The 12,825-nt window shown below is 35.8% G+C and overlaps 4 protein-coding genes across 4 annotated transcripts; 1 reads left to right on the forward strand and 3 right to left on the reverse strand.

Annotated features, from left to right (window-relative positions):
• Positions 1–174: 174 nt before the first annotated feature.
• Positions 175–3,045, reverse strand: LOC112737422 (uncharacterized). Its single transcript, XM_025787328.3, has 4 exons — positions 2,149–3,045; positions 1,977–2,030; positions 1,431–1,556; positions 175–856 (listed from the first exon to the last, which is right to left on the reverse strand). The coding sequence occupies exons 1-4, from the start codon at positions 2,515–2,517 to the stop codon at positions 677–679; spliced, it is 729 nt and encodes a 242-aa protein (XP_025643113.1). The 5' UTR covers positions 2,518–3,045; the 3' UTR covers positions 175–676.
• A 133-nt stretch (positions 3,046–3,178) lies between these two features.
• LOC112737420 (chloroplast envelope quinone oxidoreductase homolog) lies at positions 3,179–6,317 on the forward strand. The gene is made up of 4 exons (XM_025787326.3): positions 3,179–3,343; positions 3,466–3,610; positions 3,711–3,802; positions 5,266–6,317. Exons 1-4 carry the CDS (start codon positions 3,251–3,253, stop codon positions 5,953–5,955), a joined length of 1,020 nt encoding a protein of 339 aa, XP_025643111.1. The 5' UTR covers positions 3,179–3,250; the 3' UTR covers positions 5,956–6,317.
• Positions 6,318–6,362: 45 nt separating this feature from the next.
• LOC112737421 (GCN5-related N-acetyltransferase 10, chloroplastic) lies at positions 6,363–8,096 on the reverse strand. The gene is made up of 4 exons (XM_025787327.3): positions 7,313–8,096; positions 7,023–7,075; positions 6,772–6,942; positions 6,363–6,681 (listed from the first exon to the last, which is right to left on the reverse strand). Exons 1-4 carry the CDS (start codon positions 7,694–7,696, stop codon positions 6,465–6,467), a joined length of 825 nt encoding a protein of 274 aa, XP_025643112.1. The 5' UTR covers positions 7,697–8,096; the 3' UTR covers positions 6,363–6,464.
• A 1,658-nt stretch (positions 8,097–9,754) lies between these two features.
• Positions 9,755–12,599, reverse strand: LOC112737423 (MICOS complex subunit MIC10). The gene is made up of 3 exons (XM_025787329.2): positions 12,261–12,599; positions 11,650–11,789; positions 9,755–9,984 (listed from the first exon to the last, which is right to left on the reverse strand). Exons 1-3 carry the CDS (start codon positions 12,370–12,372, stop codon positions 9,964–9,966), a joined length of 273 nt encoding a protein of 90 aa, XP_025643114.1. The 5' UTR covers positions 12,373–12,599; the 3' UTR covers positions 9,755–9,963.
• Between the last annotated feature and the right edge of the window lie 226 nt (positions 12,600–12,825).

The following is a 12,825-nucleotide window of genomic DNA, read 5'->3' on the forward strand; positions in this document are numbered from 1 at the left end:
ACCTCCTCGTCAGAAGACTCATTCAGAATCCAGGTCCATTCACACCAACTTACTCTAGACAAAGATACGATTTTAACTTCTAATTGTGATGTTACCTCCTTGAAGGAAAAGACCTTCCAAATAGAAAACGTTTTCGTGATAGAGACACAACCCGCAAAATTGGAAACATGACAATTAAAGGACCAAATTTAGTAGAAATATAATTATTTGGAATCAGAGATCTTTGAACATTCAAAATAGTCAACATGCAAGGGGCATTCCCCTTTGTCCATTTTGAAGCATAATCCTAAAGTCTGTTAAGTAATAACATGCTTCTTGATGATGGTAATATTATGTTGCCCAAACATCTTGCTACAAAATTGATGCTATCTGCCGACAAAGTTCACAAATTGATGTGGCCCCAGAAACTGTTTGCACCGGAAACTGGCTGTTACTTTTTTATTTGTCTTCCAATTTTCTTTTAGTGTTTGGTTTTCTTCTTTCCGATCTCAGCTTTCATCGTACAAGGAAAAATTTACAAGTGCATACAACTAACACTACAAACACTTGTACAGCAAATATATAAGAACAAACTCCAATTATAAAGAAACCGGAAACATAATTAATGAATTGAAACTGATCACATTATGTTTGCAAAGTCAAATCCATAGTGATATTCACCAACTCCAACATGTCTTCATTTCTCCTCGAAATCAACATCAATAATCTCAGGGTCTGACTTAGATGCAGAGGTTCTTTTACCATCTCTTGAAGAGAAATCCCCTTTAGGTTGCCACACAATGTTGCCACAGCTTGTACATCGAATTATTTGGCTCTTAAGACCAACAAATTGAATCTTACAAGCTGGACAATTTCCCTATACAGATTTAACAACATTTTGAGCCTATAAAGTGCATAAAACATTATAATTGAAATGATCGTGACTTTAGACCACTAGAGCAACTTGAGCTATGTGCCACATAAATAACAAGTCCAAATAATTTGATCCAATGTGTTTAACGTCAATGGCAACTGCCAGCATGGTGAGAATTAACTGAGTGCTAAGTTGCAAAAATAATTTAACAAATGCAGCTCAAGTATAAATGCATGAACATTTTTAAAACATTAAGTAAAAATGAAAACATAGTACAGATGATTCAAGGGAAAAAAGTTATTTCATTGAACACAGAAGTTTTCTTGGTCGCAGTTAAAACAAGCTTCATAGGCCCAGTTCAGAGTCTACAGGTTGTCAATGAGGCCATCATGTTAAATTATTTTTGGTGTACTTATTGTTAGCATGCCTTCTTTCCTAAAGAGAATTTCACCTGCCTGGTTATAGCCACAAGTCATAATTGCTATTGAAGTGATGTACACTACTCTAAACAGCACAATTCAGAAGTTATGCACATGCTTGAACGCATTAAAAATTGAAAGGCAATGATTCCTCATACCTGAATAGCTAAATTATTAGCCAATGTCCCTATGAGAAGAGGACCAGCAAATGGAAGTACCCATGTTGCAATAATCAAGATTCGAAAAAGCCAACCAGACAATGCAAACCAGATGAAGAAAGTTGTCTGAAAGGGGGAATTGACCAGTCAGATCAAGGTCGAGAAACTGAACTAAAAAATCACATGTATACTTGACGAGTTGGTGCACACTAAAGCATGATTCAAAGGGTTTTTTTTCCTTTTTGTAGAATAAAAATAATAACTAAAGCTTACATATCTTCAAAGTAAGATCAAATAAAGTGATTAGCTCCAGTGTGCCCTTTGGAGAAAGTAAAGTTAATTAGATTCACAGGTTATGGCAGCATTAATGGAGAAAATGTTTACAATGAATTCTATGGGACTCAATTTTTGGAACCTAATGTATGGTTTAATGCTCAAGTTAAATCTCGCATTTCACATGGCCTTTGTAAATAAATCTACATGAAATATTCCTATCTAGCATCTTAACCCAGAAATAAAAATTTTGAATTTGAGTGATATACGTACCACGACGCCCTTTCCCACTGGACTATCCAGAAATTTATTGAGCTGCACCCTGTACTGAACCACACACACACGCACAAAATAACATAAACCCTAAGAATATAAGATACCGAACCAGTAACCACCACAAAACTAAGATCATCAATGCACAAAAGAAGGGAAATAATGAAAAGACCTGAGGCCAATTTCTTCTGAAATCCATGGTGAAGGTGCGCCATCGGAGGCTAATCTCGAAATCGCGATCAATCTCACGTGCTCGGTCAGCGGCAGCCCTGGCCACCGAGGAGAGGCGGTTGGAGAGGGCGTAGCGGCGGTCGAGGCGCTCAGCGGTTTTCTTCGCTTCGAAGATGAAGCGCTCCATGCCGTCGTTGGCACCTCGCCACGCGTCCTTCCATGCTTCCCCGGAAGCCATACGCTTCGCGAAGCTGTCCATGTCGCTCCGGCGAAAGGCTTCGACTTTGAAGGTTACCATTTGGCGATGGCGGCGCTGCAGGTTCGTGTTGGGCGGTAGCAGAGGTTGCCACCGCAGAGCTGTGGTGGCCATGGCAGTAGCTCCCGTTCTTCAGAATCGGCAAAACGAAGAAACAATTATCGAAGAAACTGGAAATTGGAGAATACAACACTCAATTTTAGAAAACCACAACACAAGACAAGGGTTTTCACTTTTCACTATTCAGAACCCAATTTGAGATAACGTGAGCTTACAACTCAATAATGATAATTAACAGTAATAAAATTGACTAATACAAGTACAGAAGAAAAAAAAGAACATAATAGTATTTATATCATTCATTATTCATTTTAACAAAACAAATGTTCACATTTTCAACTCCAATAAAATAAAATAAATATTTGATTCTAGCATAAAATGGACAAATATTTTTTTATTAGGCAATTGGAAATCAGTGGATGATCAAACAGGGAGACAATTTCTTTCTTAAGAAGATTATTTATTACTTTTAAAAGAATTCGTCAATATTTGTGACGTGATTTCAATATTTACAATGCAATTCAAGTTTATCGGATGTGACTTGCATATTTGCAACGATTGCAAAGATATTATGTGGTAGGCATGTATGCCACGTGAAAATTGATGTATATGATATTTATTTCATTGAAAATTTCGTGAATTAATTACCATGGAATTTTCAATTTTCATTTTTATATAAAAGCAAACAAATCTGACAGATATTATACTCTCTTTCCACACACGTCTTCTACCTCAAAACAGTGACAGCATTTGGATTGAATTGAATTTGGTTGCGACGTGATAGTGAATGTCGTCGTTGACATCCCTCTCCGATAAGGCCACCAAGCTTATGCGAGCTCTCCAGTACGATTCCTACGGCGGCGGTGCCGCCGGTTTGAAGGTACCTCCCTCGTCTTTGTTTTTTTTTTTAAATCAAAATTAAAACTTGATGGTCGTTTCAATCCAAATTGAAGTTGCTTGATTTTGATTCGGGAGTGAGAAACGATTGTAATTTGTAAGCAGCATGTTGAAGTTCCGGTTCCTACTCCGAAGAGCGGTGAGGTTTTACTGAAGCTGGAAGCAACTAGCATTAACCCTGTTGATTGGAAGATTCAAAAGGGCATGCTTCGCCCTCTTTTCTTACCGAGAAAGTTTCCCCACATACCCTGTAATTATGCTAACGCTAAGTCTTCTTCTCAATTTACCTCTAATCCGCAGTGTTCTGGTTTATTTATTTGACAATTCGTGTTTAATGTTGCTGCAATCAGGTACTGATGTTGCAGGAGAGGTTGTAGAGGTTGGACCACAAGTTAAAGATTTTAAAGTTGGAGACAAAGTCATTGCTAAACTCGGTCATGATGTAACTTTCTCTATCTTTCACTTGTTAATTGCTTTCGATTAAAGTTCCGGTGATTTCTGTCTACTGTCTACTCTAGCTCGGGGGTTAAAATTGTAAGCTTGAGTATATATACATTGTTGTTCACAAATGGCAACACTTCTATCAAGTAGAAGAGAAAAGAGAGATAGATAGGGTTAAATGGACTTTCGTTTTCAATTTTTGATAATTTCAAATGGTCACTAGCTACACTCAGAAGGTACAGTAGGAATAAAAGAAAACAACAGAATCCACACTAATATATCCACATAGATATCTCTTCTATTAGCCTTCTAAGTTCTAACCCTATGCCACAATTCAATTCAAGAAAACAACAGCTAGCTTCTCGGGTCTCCAGTGCTATCTCAACACACAAGAAGCTGAACAGAGCAAAATCCTTCTTTTTCCTGCGTGTTTTCTCTCTGTCTCTGAACCATTCTTTTTTCTCTTTAAAACATAGTTACAGCTGAATCTTTGTTCTGATGCTGCTTCATCATTTCCTTATATCCATGACAGTTGTAGTAAGTTGGATGAAATTATTTCAAATGTTTCAAATGTTCCATTTAAGTATTTAACACCTCCAAAGCATACTGAAATACCCATTCAAATGCCATCATTTCCGCCATTTTTCTGAGTTCGAATCTTCAGAATCACCTATCATGTAGAGCAGCCCTTTTCCATTCGACAAGTATCCTCCTAAAGCATATCTTCTTTGATTTGCATCGTGATACAGCACACCCACCATTCCGCCTAAATTTCTCTTCTGTGTTCCTCATGACTGCCATGTCCTCCTTTTGGATATCTATCTTCCTCTATTTGATCTTCCTTCTCCAAGCTCCATGAACTTGGGCCTTCTCCTTGTTTTTTTGATAATCTGTTAACTAGGGAATATGAGCATACACTTGAGCCCAGTGTTTGGAATGTATGCTTGATTCTAGGTTTTCGGGATAGACACAGTAAATCATTCAAATTTTAAGAATTAGGTGGAAAAAGATAAGAAAGTAGGGGTGAACACAAACAAATTGCAATTCACTAATTCAGTGAAGCAGTTCTAAATAGCTGTGATGTAAGACAATAGTCTCATACTTCTCTCTATATTATATAAAACACGTCTGCTAAGAAAACATGTTATACTTTTTGGAACACACGAGAATAAAACGGGTACCCCCAGTGCTCCAAGCTCTGACAATTGTGGGGTTGGAGAGGGTTTTATGTATGTGGCCTTAACCCTAATAGAGAGACTGATTTTGTGACACAATCTGAAGATCACCTTCCCCATTTTTGTTATAGTTTTCCTCCCGTAAACTAATAAATGATAGCCCCTAGATGGAAGAGTATAATTTAACTTTCTGAAACCTGTAAATTTTCCAAGTTTAGATCGTTGTCCAACATATCCTAGGATAATATTTCCAATATCTATTTTATGTGTTGTTTGTTTTGAATGGCAGTATGGAGGTGGATTAGCAGAGTATGCCGTTGCTAGTGAGAGCTTAACTGCTATCAGACCAGCAGAAGTATCGGCTGCTGAAGCAGCAGCTCTACCTGTTGCCGGTCTCACTGCTCGTGATGCCCTCACTGAAATTGCAGGAGTCAAGCTTGATGGGTCTGGCCAGCAAAAGAACATATTGGTAACTGCTGCTTCGGGTGGTGTAGGTCATTATGCTGTTCAACTAGCAAAACTAGGGAACACACATGTGACAGCCACTTGTGGGGCTCGCAACATCGAGTTTGTTAAGGGCTTAGGAGCTGATGAGGTTCTTGACTACAAGACTCCAGAGGGGGCAGCCCTAAAGAGTCCATCAGGCAAGAAATATGATGCTGTGATACATTGTACAACCGGAATACCATGGTCAACTTTCAGTCCTAATTTGACTGAAAATGGGAAGGTAATCGATTTGACACCTAATGCGAGTTCTTTGTGGACATTTGCTGTGAAGAAAATTACTTTTTCCAAGAAGCAGCTGGTGCCATTCTTCGTTACTATCAAGCGGGAGGGCCTGGAGCATATGGTTCAGTTAGTGAAGGATGGGAAAATCAAGACTGTTATTGACTCTAGGTTTCCTTTGAGCAAAGCTGAAGATGCTTGGGCTAAGAGCATTGATGGCCATGCTACTGGAAAAATCATTGTGGAGACATAAGCTCTGTTTGCTTGCAGTTTCAATATTTCTGTGTATCCATGTATGGTACAAGGTATATAGAAGTGAATAAGCAGCATATGCTATGCTGCTGTTTTTATGTATTCTAGTGTTTGGAGTGTGTCATTCCTTTGCTGTTTGTAAATGGTAAGATCTTTTTTTTTTTTGGGGTGTGTGATATAAGATGCTTTATTAGGGAAATCACTCAAGTCTTTTACCTGGATTTTATTTGTTTTATTTTATTTATTTTATTTTCATTTTTGGGGTGCTTGTGTTAGTATGTAAAAACAGTTTATCTCTGCTGTTAAGCACTTTCCGCTGTTTAGTTTATTGCATACGAATTTTAGTAAAAGGGTTTGCTAAAAGTTTGAGGCTTCTCACTTGAAAAGCATATTTTGACAGCATGAGAATTACAAAATAGTTATACTATCACAAACTATGTACTTATGATACACTTTACTCATGTTGAGGTTTCGTTTGGATGTAAGATGTCTCAAAACTTATACATTAAGCTAGCTAGTTCTTTTAATCATAAGAACACGACATTTTCGTCCAATCCAATTACTTGTCCATGGTGGATCTCTAGACACAACATGGTATCCTGCATTTGTGTACAATTTGCGTGCACCAAGATCTTCTTCATAAGCCCGAAGTGCAAGAAACTCATGACCCCACAGAATGGAAAGCTTGTCACACGCTTCCAACAATGCAGTAGCTATTTTCCTCCTCCTGTAGTCACCAGTTAGTTTCATAAATACACACTTAACAGCACAATGAAAACCAAATAAACGAAGTCTATATTAGATTTCACTTAGCTACCTGAATGTTTTGGAGACTGCTATTCCTGATATGTAAAGGTACTCTTGTGCTTCAGCAGGAAGATGTTGAAGCACATCTCGGTCTCTTAAGACAGTGACATCTATGACCCCTACAAGTTGTTTTTGTGAATCTGCATCTTCTGTGGCTGCCTCAGCCACCAAACAAGCATACCTACACAAACACCAATGATCAATTCTTGATATTTCTCTCTCTTTTATTATCTTTAGAAGTTCAGATGTTCACAAATTTACCTATTGGGAGGTGAGTTATTAAGCTTGTACATGAGCCCAGAAAGCACTTCCGCCTACTTGCATATTGTAAATGCATCAAATTCACAGTGAACTAACGAAGTGATTTCTTTTAGAATTTAATTTTGATACGCGTAAAACAGTTTTGCACGGAACGCTAGCTACATCAATAATACTACTTGAATGAATAGTAAAAAAAACTAATGCAATTGAATGAGTACAAAAAATATTTTACATAATCAGAGTATCTGGTTGAAAAAGAAAAAGAAAAATAAGAGAAGCAAAAGATTGACCTTAAAGAATTGAAAGAACAAGTCATTAAAAAGAGCCACAGGCTCATGGAACGCTTCTGCCTGAATTAGAGCGGCTTTCTTTGTCTCATCTTTATTCTCAACAAGCCTCCTTACCTTCCATCCATATTCACATACCAAATACTCGAGTTGCTGCTTAAGCTTCTCACCAGCGTTCTCAATCTGCTGCTGCAGACTCAAATTCTGATCTGCACGAGATAACTGAGAAGTACTACTTGTGGTGGTGCATTGCAACACAAAGCCGCCGCTACTCCTTCTCACACTACTGCAACATGCATTTCTGGAAACTGCTCTAGAATCAAGAAAGATTTCTGAGCAGAAAAGCTTGTGTGAAGTGGTGGGGTTGCATGCCAGTAAATAAGCCATACATAAATGCAACCAAACAAAGAAAGAAAACAAGATAAGCAAGCTTATACGCTACATAACATAGCCTTCTTGCTGGTGCTGGTGATGTCAGATGCAGGATCCATTACAGGATTCCGAGTGGGACCACCAGTTCTTGCTTTTGTGGACTCTCTTGCTCTCTCTGACTCTGCCTCTCAAATATATAGGCCACGTGGATTCATGCCAGCCAGGGAAAACTGAATGAATGTCATTTCTATATTCGAAGTAGTGATTCTCTTGCTGCTCGTCGTATATAAAGGTTACAGTGATAATTAGAAAATTTGTTACAAATGTAAATAGTTATTTTGATTGATATTTAATTAGATGCATATATAAAATTATTTTATATTAATAATATATTAAAATTAAATTTATATATTATATTTCATTTATTGCATTGTATTAAATTTTAAATAATTTATACTATTTTATTTTAATTAAAAAATTATATTTTAGTAATTTTTGATACGTCTTTTAATATTAGTTCAGATAGTAATTTTTAGGTCTTTTTATATTCTTTATAATTTTATCTTTTTAAAAAATATAATTAGAGTAATTATTTAAATTAGTTTGTAAAATTTTTAAAATTATATATTTTAGTCTTTTAGATTTTAAAATACACAAATTTTTAATATTTTTTTGTTAGATAATACAATCACTTTTTGTTAGTCACTAAAATATTAAAAGCTATTTTGTGTATTTTAAAATCGAATAGACTAAAATATCTGATTTTAAAAATTTCAAAGACTAATTTAAATAATTACTCATATAATTATCGACAACTTAAAAATTCATAATGGTGATCAAGTTTTAATTACTAGACTCTATTAAATTCTAACCATTACATCTATCAATAAAAGATATGCGAGTAAACACTCAATTCGACCCTTATTTATTTTCACGAAAGACAAGGCGATTTCTGTCTAAAAAAGAGATACTCCGGGTCTCAACCTTTTTATTTTGGGACAATACGATTTTTCTATTTAAAAATTCGTTAAATAGTAACGTAAATTAATTTTGTGGAAGTTTTATTTGTAATTTGTGGAGTTTTAAATTCCCACAAACTATTAATAAGTTTGTTTTCAAAAAATTCCTTCACCAGTGGTGGTTAAATGGAAAAAAAAACCATTAATAGACATGATATCGCAAGAAAAAAAATAATTGTAGTACGAAGACTTTTTAAAGGAAAAAAATAGCATTAAATAAGAAACGAAAGAAAATAACATTAATGTTGATAATATTAGTATTGTTGAAAAAAACTTTGTGAAAATTTAAAATTCTCACAAAATACAAATAAAATCTCCTATAAAAATAGTTGTCATTACTATTTGACAGATCTTTTATTAGAGAAGTCATATTATTCTAAAATAATAAAAAAAAATTTGAGGGTTTAGGTGTCTTTTTTTTTTATATAGGAATAGTCCTTTGTGAAAATGGACCAAATTGAATCTTCAATCAAAGATATGCATAGTTTAAATTTAACCAGAACACTAATGTCCAATTTTTAAACGGGAACATTTTAAAAGCGTCCCATTTCATCCATGTGTTATGCGTCCGAAAGTTTGAACCTTTAATAATTTCATCTTCCCGGGATGTCATTTTACGTGGTATCGACGAACTTTCACTTTCAACAAAGTACATATGGCATGATGTATAAAACCAAGTACTTATTCGATTGTTTTAATTTTCATAATACAACTCAAATACTGAAATAGGTAACAAGCTCACAAACACAACACAAATCATATTTTGATATTTCCACAACTGGCAATTTCTTATGCATAGACTTAATTCCCCAAAATCCTGCCGTGGGGCCTTTAACTAACTTCGGATGGGAATTCAAGCTCAGAAACGAAGAACGAGCACTTCTTGTTCATTCAACTTCATCTTTCTAGCTAGTGTATCCATTATTCGATTCCATTTAAGACTCACGGCAAGAAGCCATCCAGTTCAATTATACAAGACAAAATTGAAATCACACAAAGACGCATGGTGTCATATGCCTAAGCAGAAATGATAAGACACTAGCTAGCATTCAGATTGAAAATTGTGCAGACACAACTTGAAATCTGCAGAAGGCAATGGTTATTTCTATTTTGTGATCCAACGTTAACAGCTTGTGAATGAACTCTGCATACATTACAGAATCACAGGGTTTCTACATGTTACCGGTATGGAAAAAAAACCACCAATAATAATAATAACATTCTGTCTTGACATCCAAGAAGCGGGATCCCTTAAGCAAGCATCTACTCCGTGTCCGACACATTCTGGAAATAAGAGCAAGTAAGCAAGTTAAGTTCCCAATCCACTCAGTGCAAGGGCATGCATTGCCCACAAAAGTTACATAATGAGCAATCAAATCAACCAGTATCCCCTGCCACTCAGATTAAAAGTAAAACAAACTACAACCACCAGCATTTAAGCTTCAGTCTTCTCTAGTCATTACCATATACCAGTGGAAGTTCATAGTTCATAAGATGTCCACAATTGAGATTAGAGAAAAGAACAAAAAAGTCCCTGACCTTTTATCTCGAAGGGGATTAAGGCCCAGTTTGGGTAACTAACTTAATTAAGCTCCTTTTGATAAAATAACTTAAACAATAAATGACTCTGTTAAAAGTAACTTATAAATAAGTTATTTTGTGTTTGGATTTTTAACTCTAAAAGTGCTTATTTTATAGAAATGTAATGAAAAGTAGAAGTATTATGAGAGAAGTCATTTTTTTTAACTTCTCTATAAGCTCCAAAATAGTTTCTTAGAAAGTTGTAATTTAGTTTTGAAAATTGCACCCAACATTAATACTACTACTTTTCATAAGTCAAAAGTTAAAAAAAGCTACTTCTAGAGTTTCCCAAACGGACCCTAAATCCCTCATCAAATTTAATTACAATTAAATTCCCGATCTTTCAAAACAGGAGACATAGGTCCCCTTGGTGATGATTTGAACCCAGTATGAAGGGACCTATGGCTATGTGTCTCCTGTTTACAAAGGTCAGGGCTTGTTTGTAATCAAATTTGGCAAGAGACTTAATCATATTCGCTATAAAATGTCAAGAACCTATTTGTCCATTTCTCTTGGATTATTTCAATATTTCTTTTCTCATGCACTCTCCTCACTTGCTCTCCAATGCAAGTATCAAATTCATTATGCAGTTAAGAAAAAACCAACAAGCCAACAATGTGTGTTAGGAGTATAAACTCGCTAACATCATTGTTTCATTTTTAAGAATAAAATTTTAAAGAGGCAAAGACCTTATTTTTTTCCAAATCATTATAGAAGATGAAATGAAAAAATTTCAAATATTTAAGTTCCAAAGGCCACTGTGCAAATTTCAAGCGCAGAGACATCTAAATTCTCAAGCTCTTTCCATTAATGTACTTTTCCTACTCTTTGAGGACAAATTTCTACAAAATAGTCTTGATTGTTTACTTTTAACTAACAAGAGCAGTGGCATACTTTGGACAACAGAAAAGTATACGTGCTTGTATGTAGAAATAAATTTATAAACAATCAAGTGCACATCAAAAGACAACACGGGATATAATCAGGAAATGAGAGAATTCTAATTTTCACTACAGATAGAAAAGAAGACAATCCAGTAGTTTTCACCATAATGCTGTTTACAAACTTTCCAGGCCACTACCAGTACTGAATATAATGTGGCACTAAATCTTTCTAAAGAATAATTCATATCCATATTGCTTGAAGTCTTGAACTATGCATTCACTACAGCTTTTGTCATGAATATCTCTCACCAATTCAAATTAAGTTAGGAGCAACCAGCACTAATTCCTACTTCTTAGTAAAGCAGCAGCATACACCAATAGTTTGACTAGTATTGAGGGCAAGCATGTAGCAGTAGCAGCCCATAATTTCAGACACCGATACTAAACAATTTCGATGAAGAAGTAAATAAGAAAAAAATGGTACCTGAATGGGAGTGTCATGGACCTGGGGTGGTGCTATCTTGGTTGCGGATCCAGCAAACAGCGAAGAACATTCTGTGTAAGCAGACCCAATTCCAACTCCAGCACCAAACGCAACTGAGGCCCAGCGAGTTGTAGGACTCCCTAACACAACAACCGGAGCAATACAACATTACTTTTTTCGGCAGAGGTCAAACCAATACAAATGAAGTCTTTATTAAACTACTCTTTCACAATTTTATCAGTCTTCATATCCAATGCAATTCAATAAATTTCCGGCATTATATGTGAGAAAAGCTTGCATAGAGGCTTGGGAAACGATCGTATTTATTCACCGGAAATAAACCACCACTGCAGTGCATATCTAGGACTCCGAGCAACATAAAACAGAACCCAAAGCAATAGCATAAGGTAAAACTAGCAAGTGACACTGGCATCTAAGAAATCAGCGAAATAATGGAATGTTAAGTGGGGCTTGGAAATTAGGGTAGCTTATGCTATGTAATGGTAGGGAAACGGTGAAACCTAAGATGCAGAGATACAAAGAAAGGAATGAGTTATATAATTAATTAAGTTATGTGAGAGATCATGAGGCGAGGATAAGAAGGAACGTACTGAAGAAGAGGAGACCGCCAAATGCACCGGCGAGGGACGAATACACGACGCGCCGAAGGGAGAGATCAAGGCACGCCTCCCATTTCGCATCCAGCTCTTCTCCCTTTCCCATTTCTCTTCTTCCGATTTCCTTTCTCTTCTTCTCTTCTCTTCTCTTCTCTGCGATGCCGATGTCTCTCCTTCTCCCTCTCCTCTCCTGTTGCTGTTATGTCACAAAACTCCGTCATGCGTTTCCACCGTTAGGGTTCCACTTTCTCTGGGCCTTGGCCCAACCCAAAACAAAAACTTTTTGCTATTTTCTAGAATTCTAGTTTTCTTCCAAATAAAACAGAAATAGGGACGACAATCATAGGGACAAATTTGGTTTAATTATTCTGTTGGTTTTATAGTTTCGTGAAATTTTTAATTAGGTCTTTATATTTTTTTTATAATTAGGTCTTTATACTAATTTTTTTTCAATTAAGTCCATCTTAGTAGTAATTGGCTTAATTTTATAGGGATCCAACTAAAAAAAAAAGAATTGGTACAGGAACCTAAATAAAAAAAAAAGTGTAGAGACCCAATT

The sequence above is a fragment of the Arachis hypogaea genome, chromosome 13, assembly GCF_003086295.3.
Source record: "Arachis hypogaea cultivar Tifrunner chromosome 13, arahy.Tifrunner.gnm2.J5K5, whole genome shotgun sequence".
Taxonomy (NCBI): domain Eukaryota; kingdom Viridiplantae; phylum Streptophyta; class Magnoliopsida; order Fabales; family Fabaceae; genus Arachis; species Arachis hypogaea.

Bases quoted from the DNA above. Each gene is read 5' to 3' on its own strand.
- LOC112737422 (XM_025787328.3), bottom strand. From the start codon at position 2,517: ATGGCCACCACAGCTCTGCGGTGGCAACCTCTGCTACCGCCCAACACG. The intron at 1,557-1,976 runs GTACGTATATCA...TCCCCCTTTCAG, and splicing joins CAGTGGGAAAGGGCGTCGTG to ACAACTTTCTTCATCTGGTT. The intron at 857-1,430 runs GTATGAGGAATC...AAATCTGTATAG, and splicing joins CTAATAATTTAGCTATTCAG to GGAAATTGTCCAGCTTGTAA.
- LOC112737420 (XM_025787326.3), top strand. From the start codon at position 3,251: ATGTCGTCGTTGACATCCCTCTCCGATAAGGCCACCAAGCTTATGCGA. The intron at 3,344-3,465 runs GTACCTCCCTCG...ATTTGTAAGCAG, and splicing joins GCGGTGCCGCCGGTTTGAAG to CATGTTGAAGTTCCGGTTCC. The intron at 3,803-5,265 runs GTAACTTTCTCT...TTTGAATGGCAG, and splicing joins TTGCTAAACTCGGTCATGAT to TATGGAGGTGGATTAGCAGA.
- LOC112737421 (XM_025787327.3), bottom strand. From the start codon at position 7,696: ATGGCTTATTTACTGGCATGCAACCCCACCACTTCACACAAGCTTTTC. The intron at 7,076-7,312 runs GTCAATCTTTTG...ATATGCAAGTAG, and splicing joins TGTTCTTTCAATTCTTTAAG to GCGGAAGTGCTTTCTGGGCT. The intron at 6,682-6,771 runs GTAGCTAAGTGA...TGGTGACTACAG, and splicing joins GCAGTCTCCAAAACATTCAG to GAGGAGGAAAATAGCTACTG.
- LOC112737423 (XM_025787329.2), bottom strand. From the start codon at position 12,372: ATGGGAAAGGGAGAAGAGCTGGATGCGAAATGGGAGGCGTGCCTTGAT. The intron at 11,790-12,260 runs GTACGTTCCTTC...TTGTTGTGTTAG, and splicing joins TGGCGGTCTCCTCTTCTTCA to GGAGTCCTACAACTCGCTGG. The intron at 9,985-11,649 runs GTACCATTTTTT...TCTTATTTCCAG, and splicing joins TCCATGACACTCCCATTCAG to AATGTGTCGGACACGGAGTA.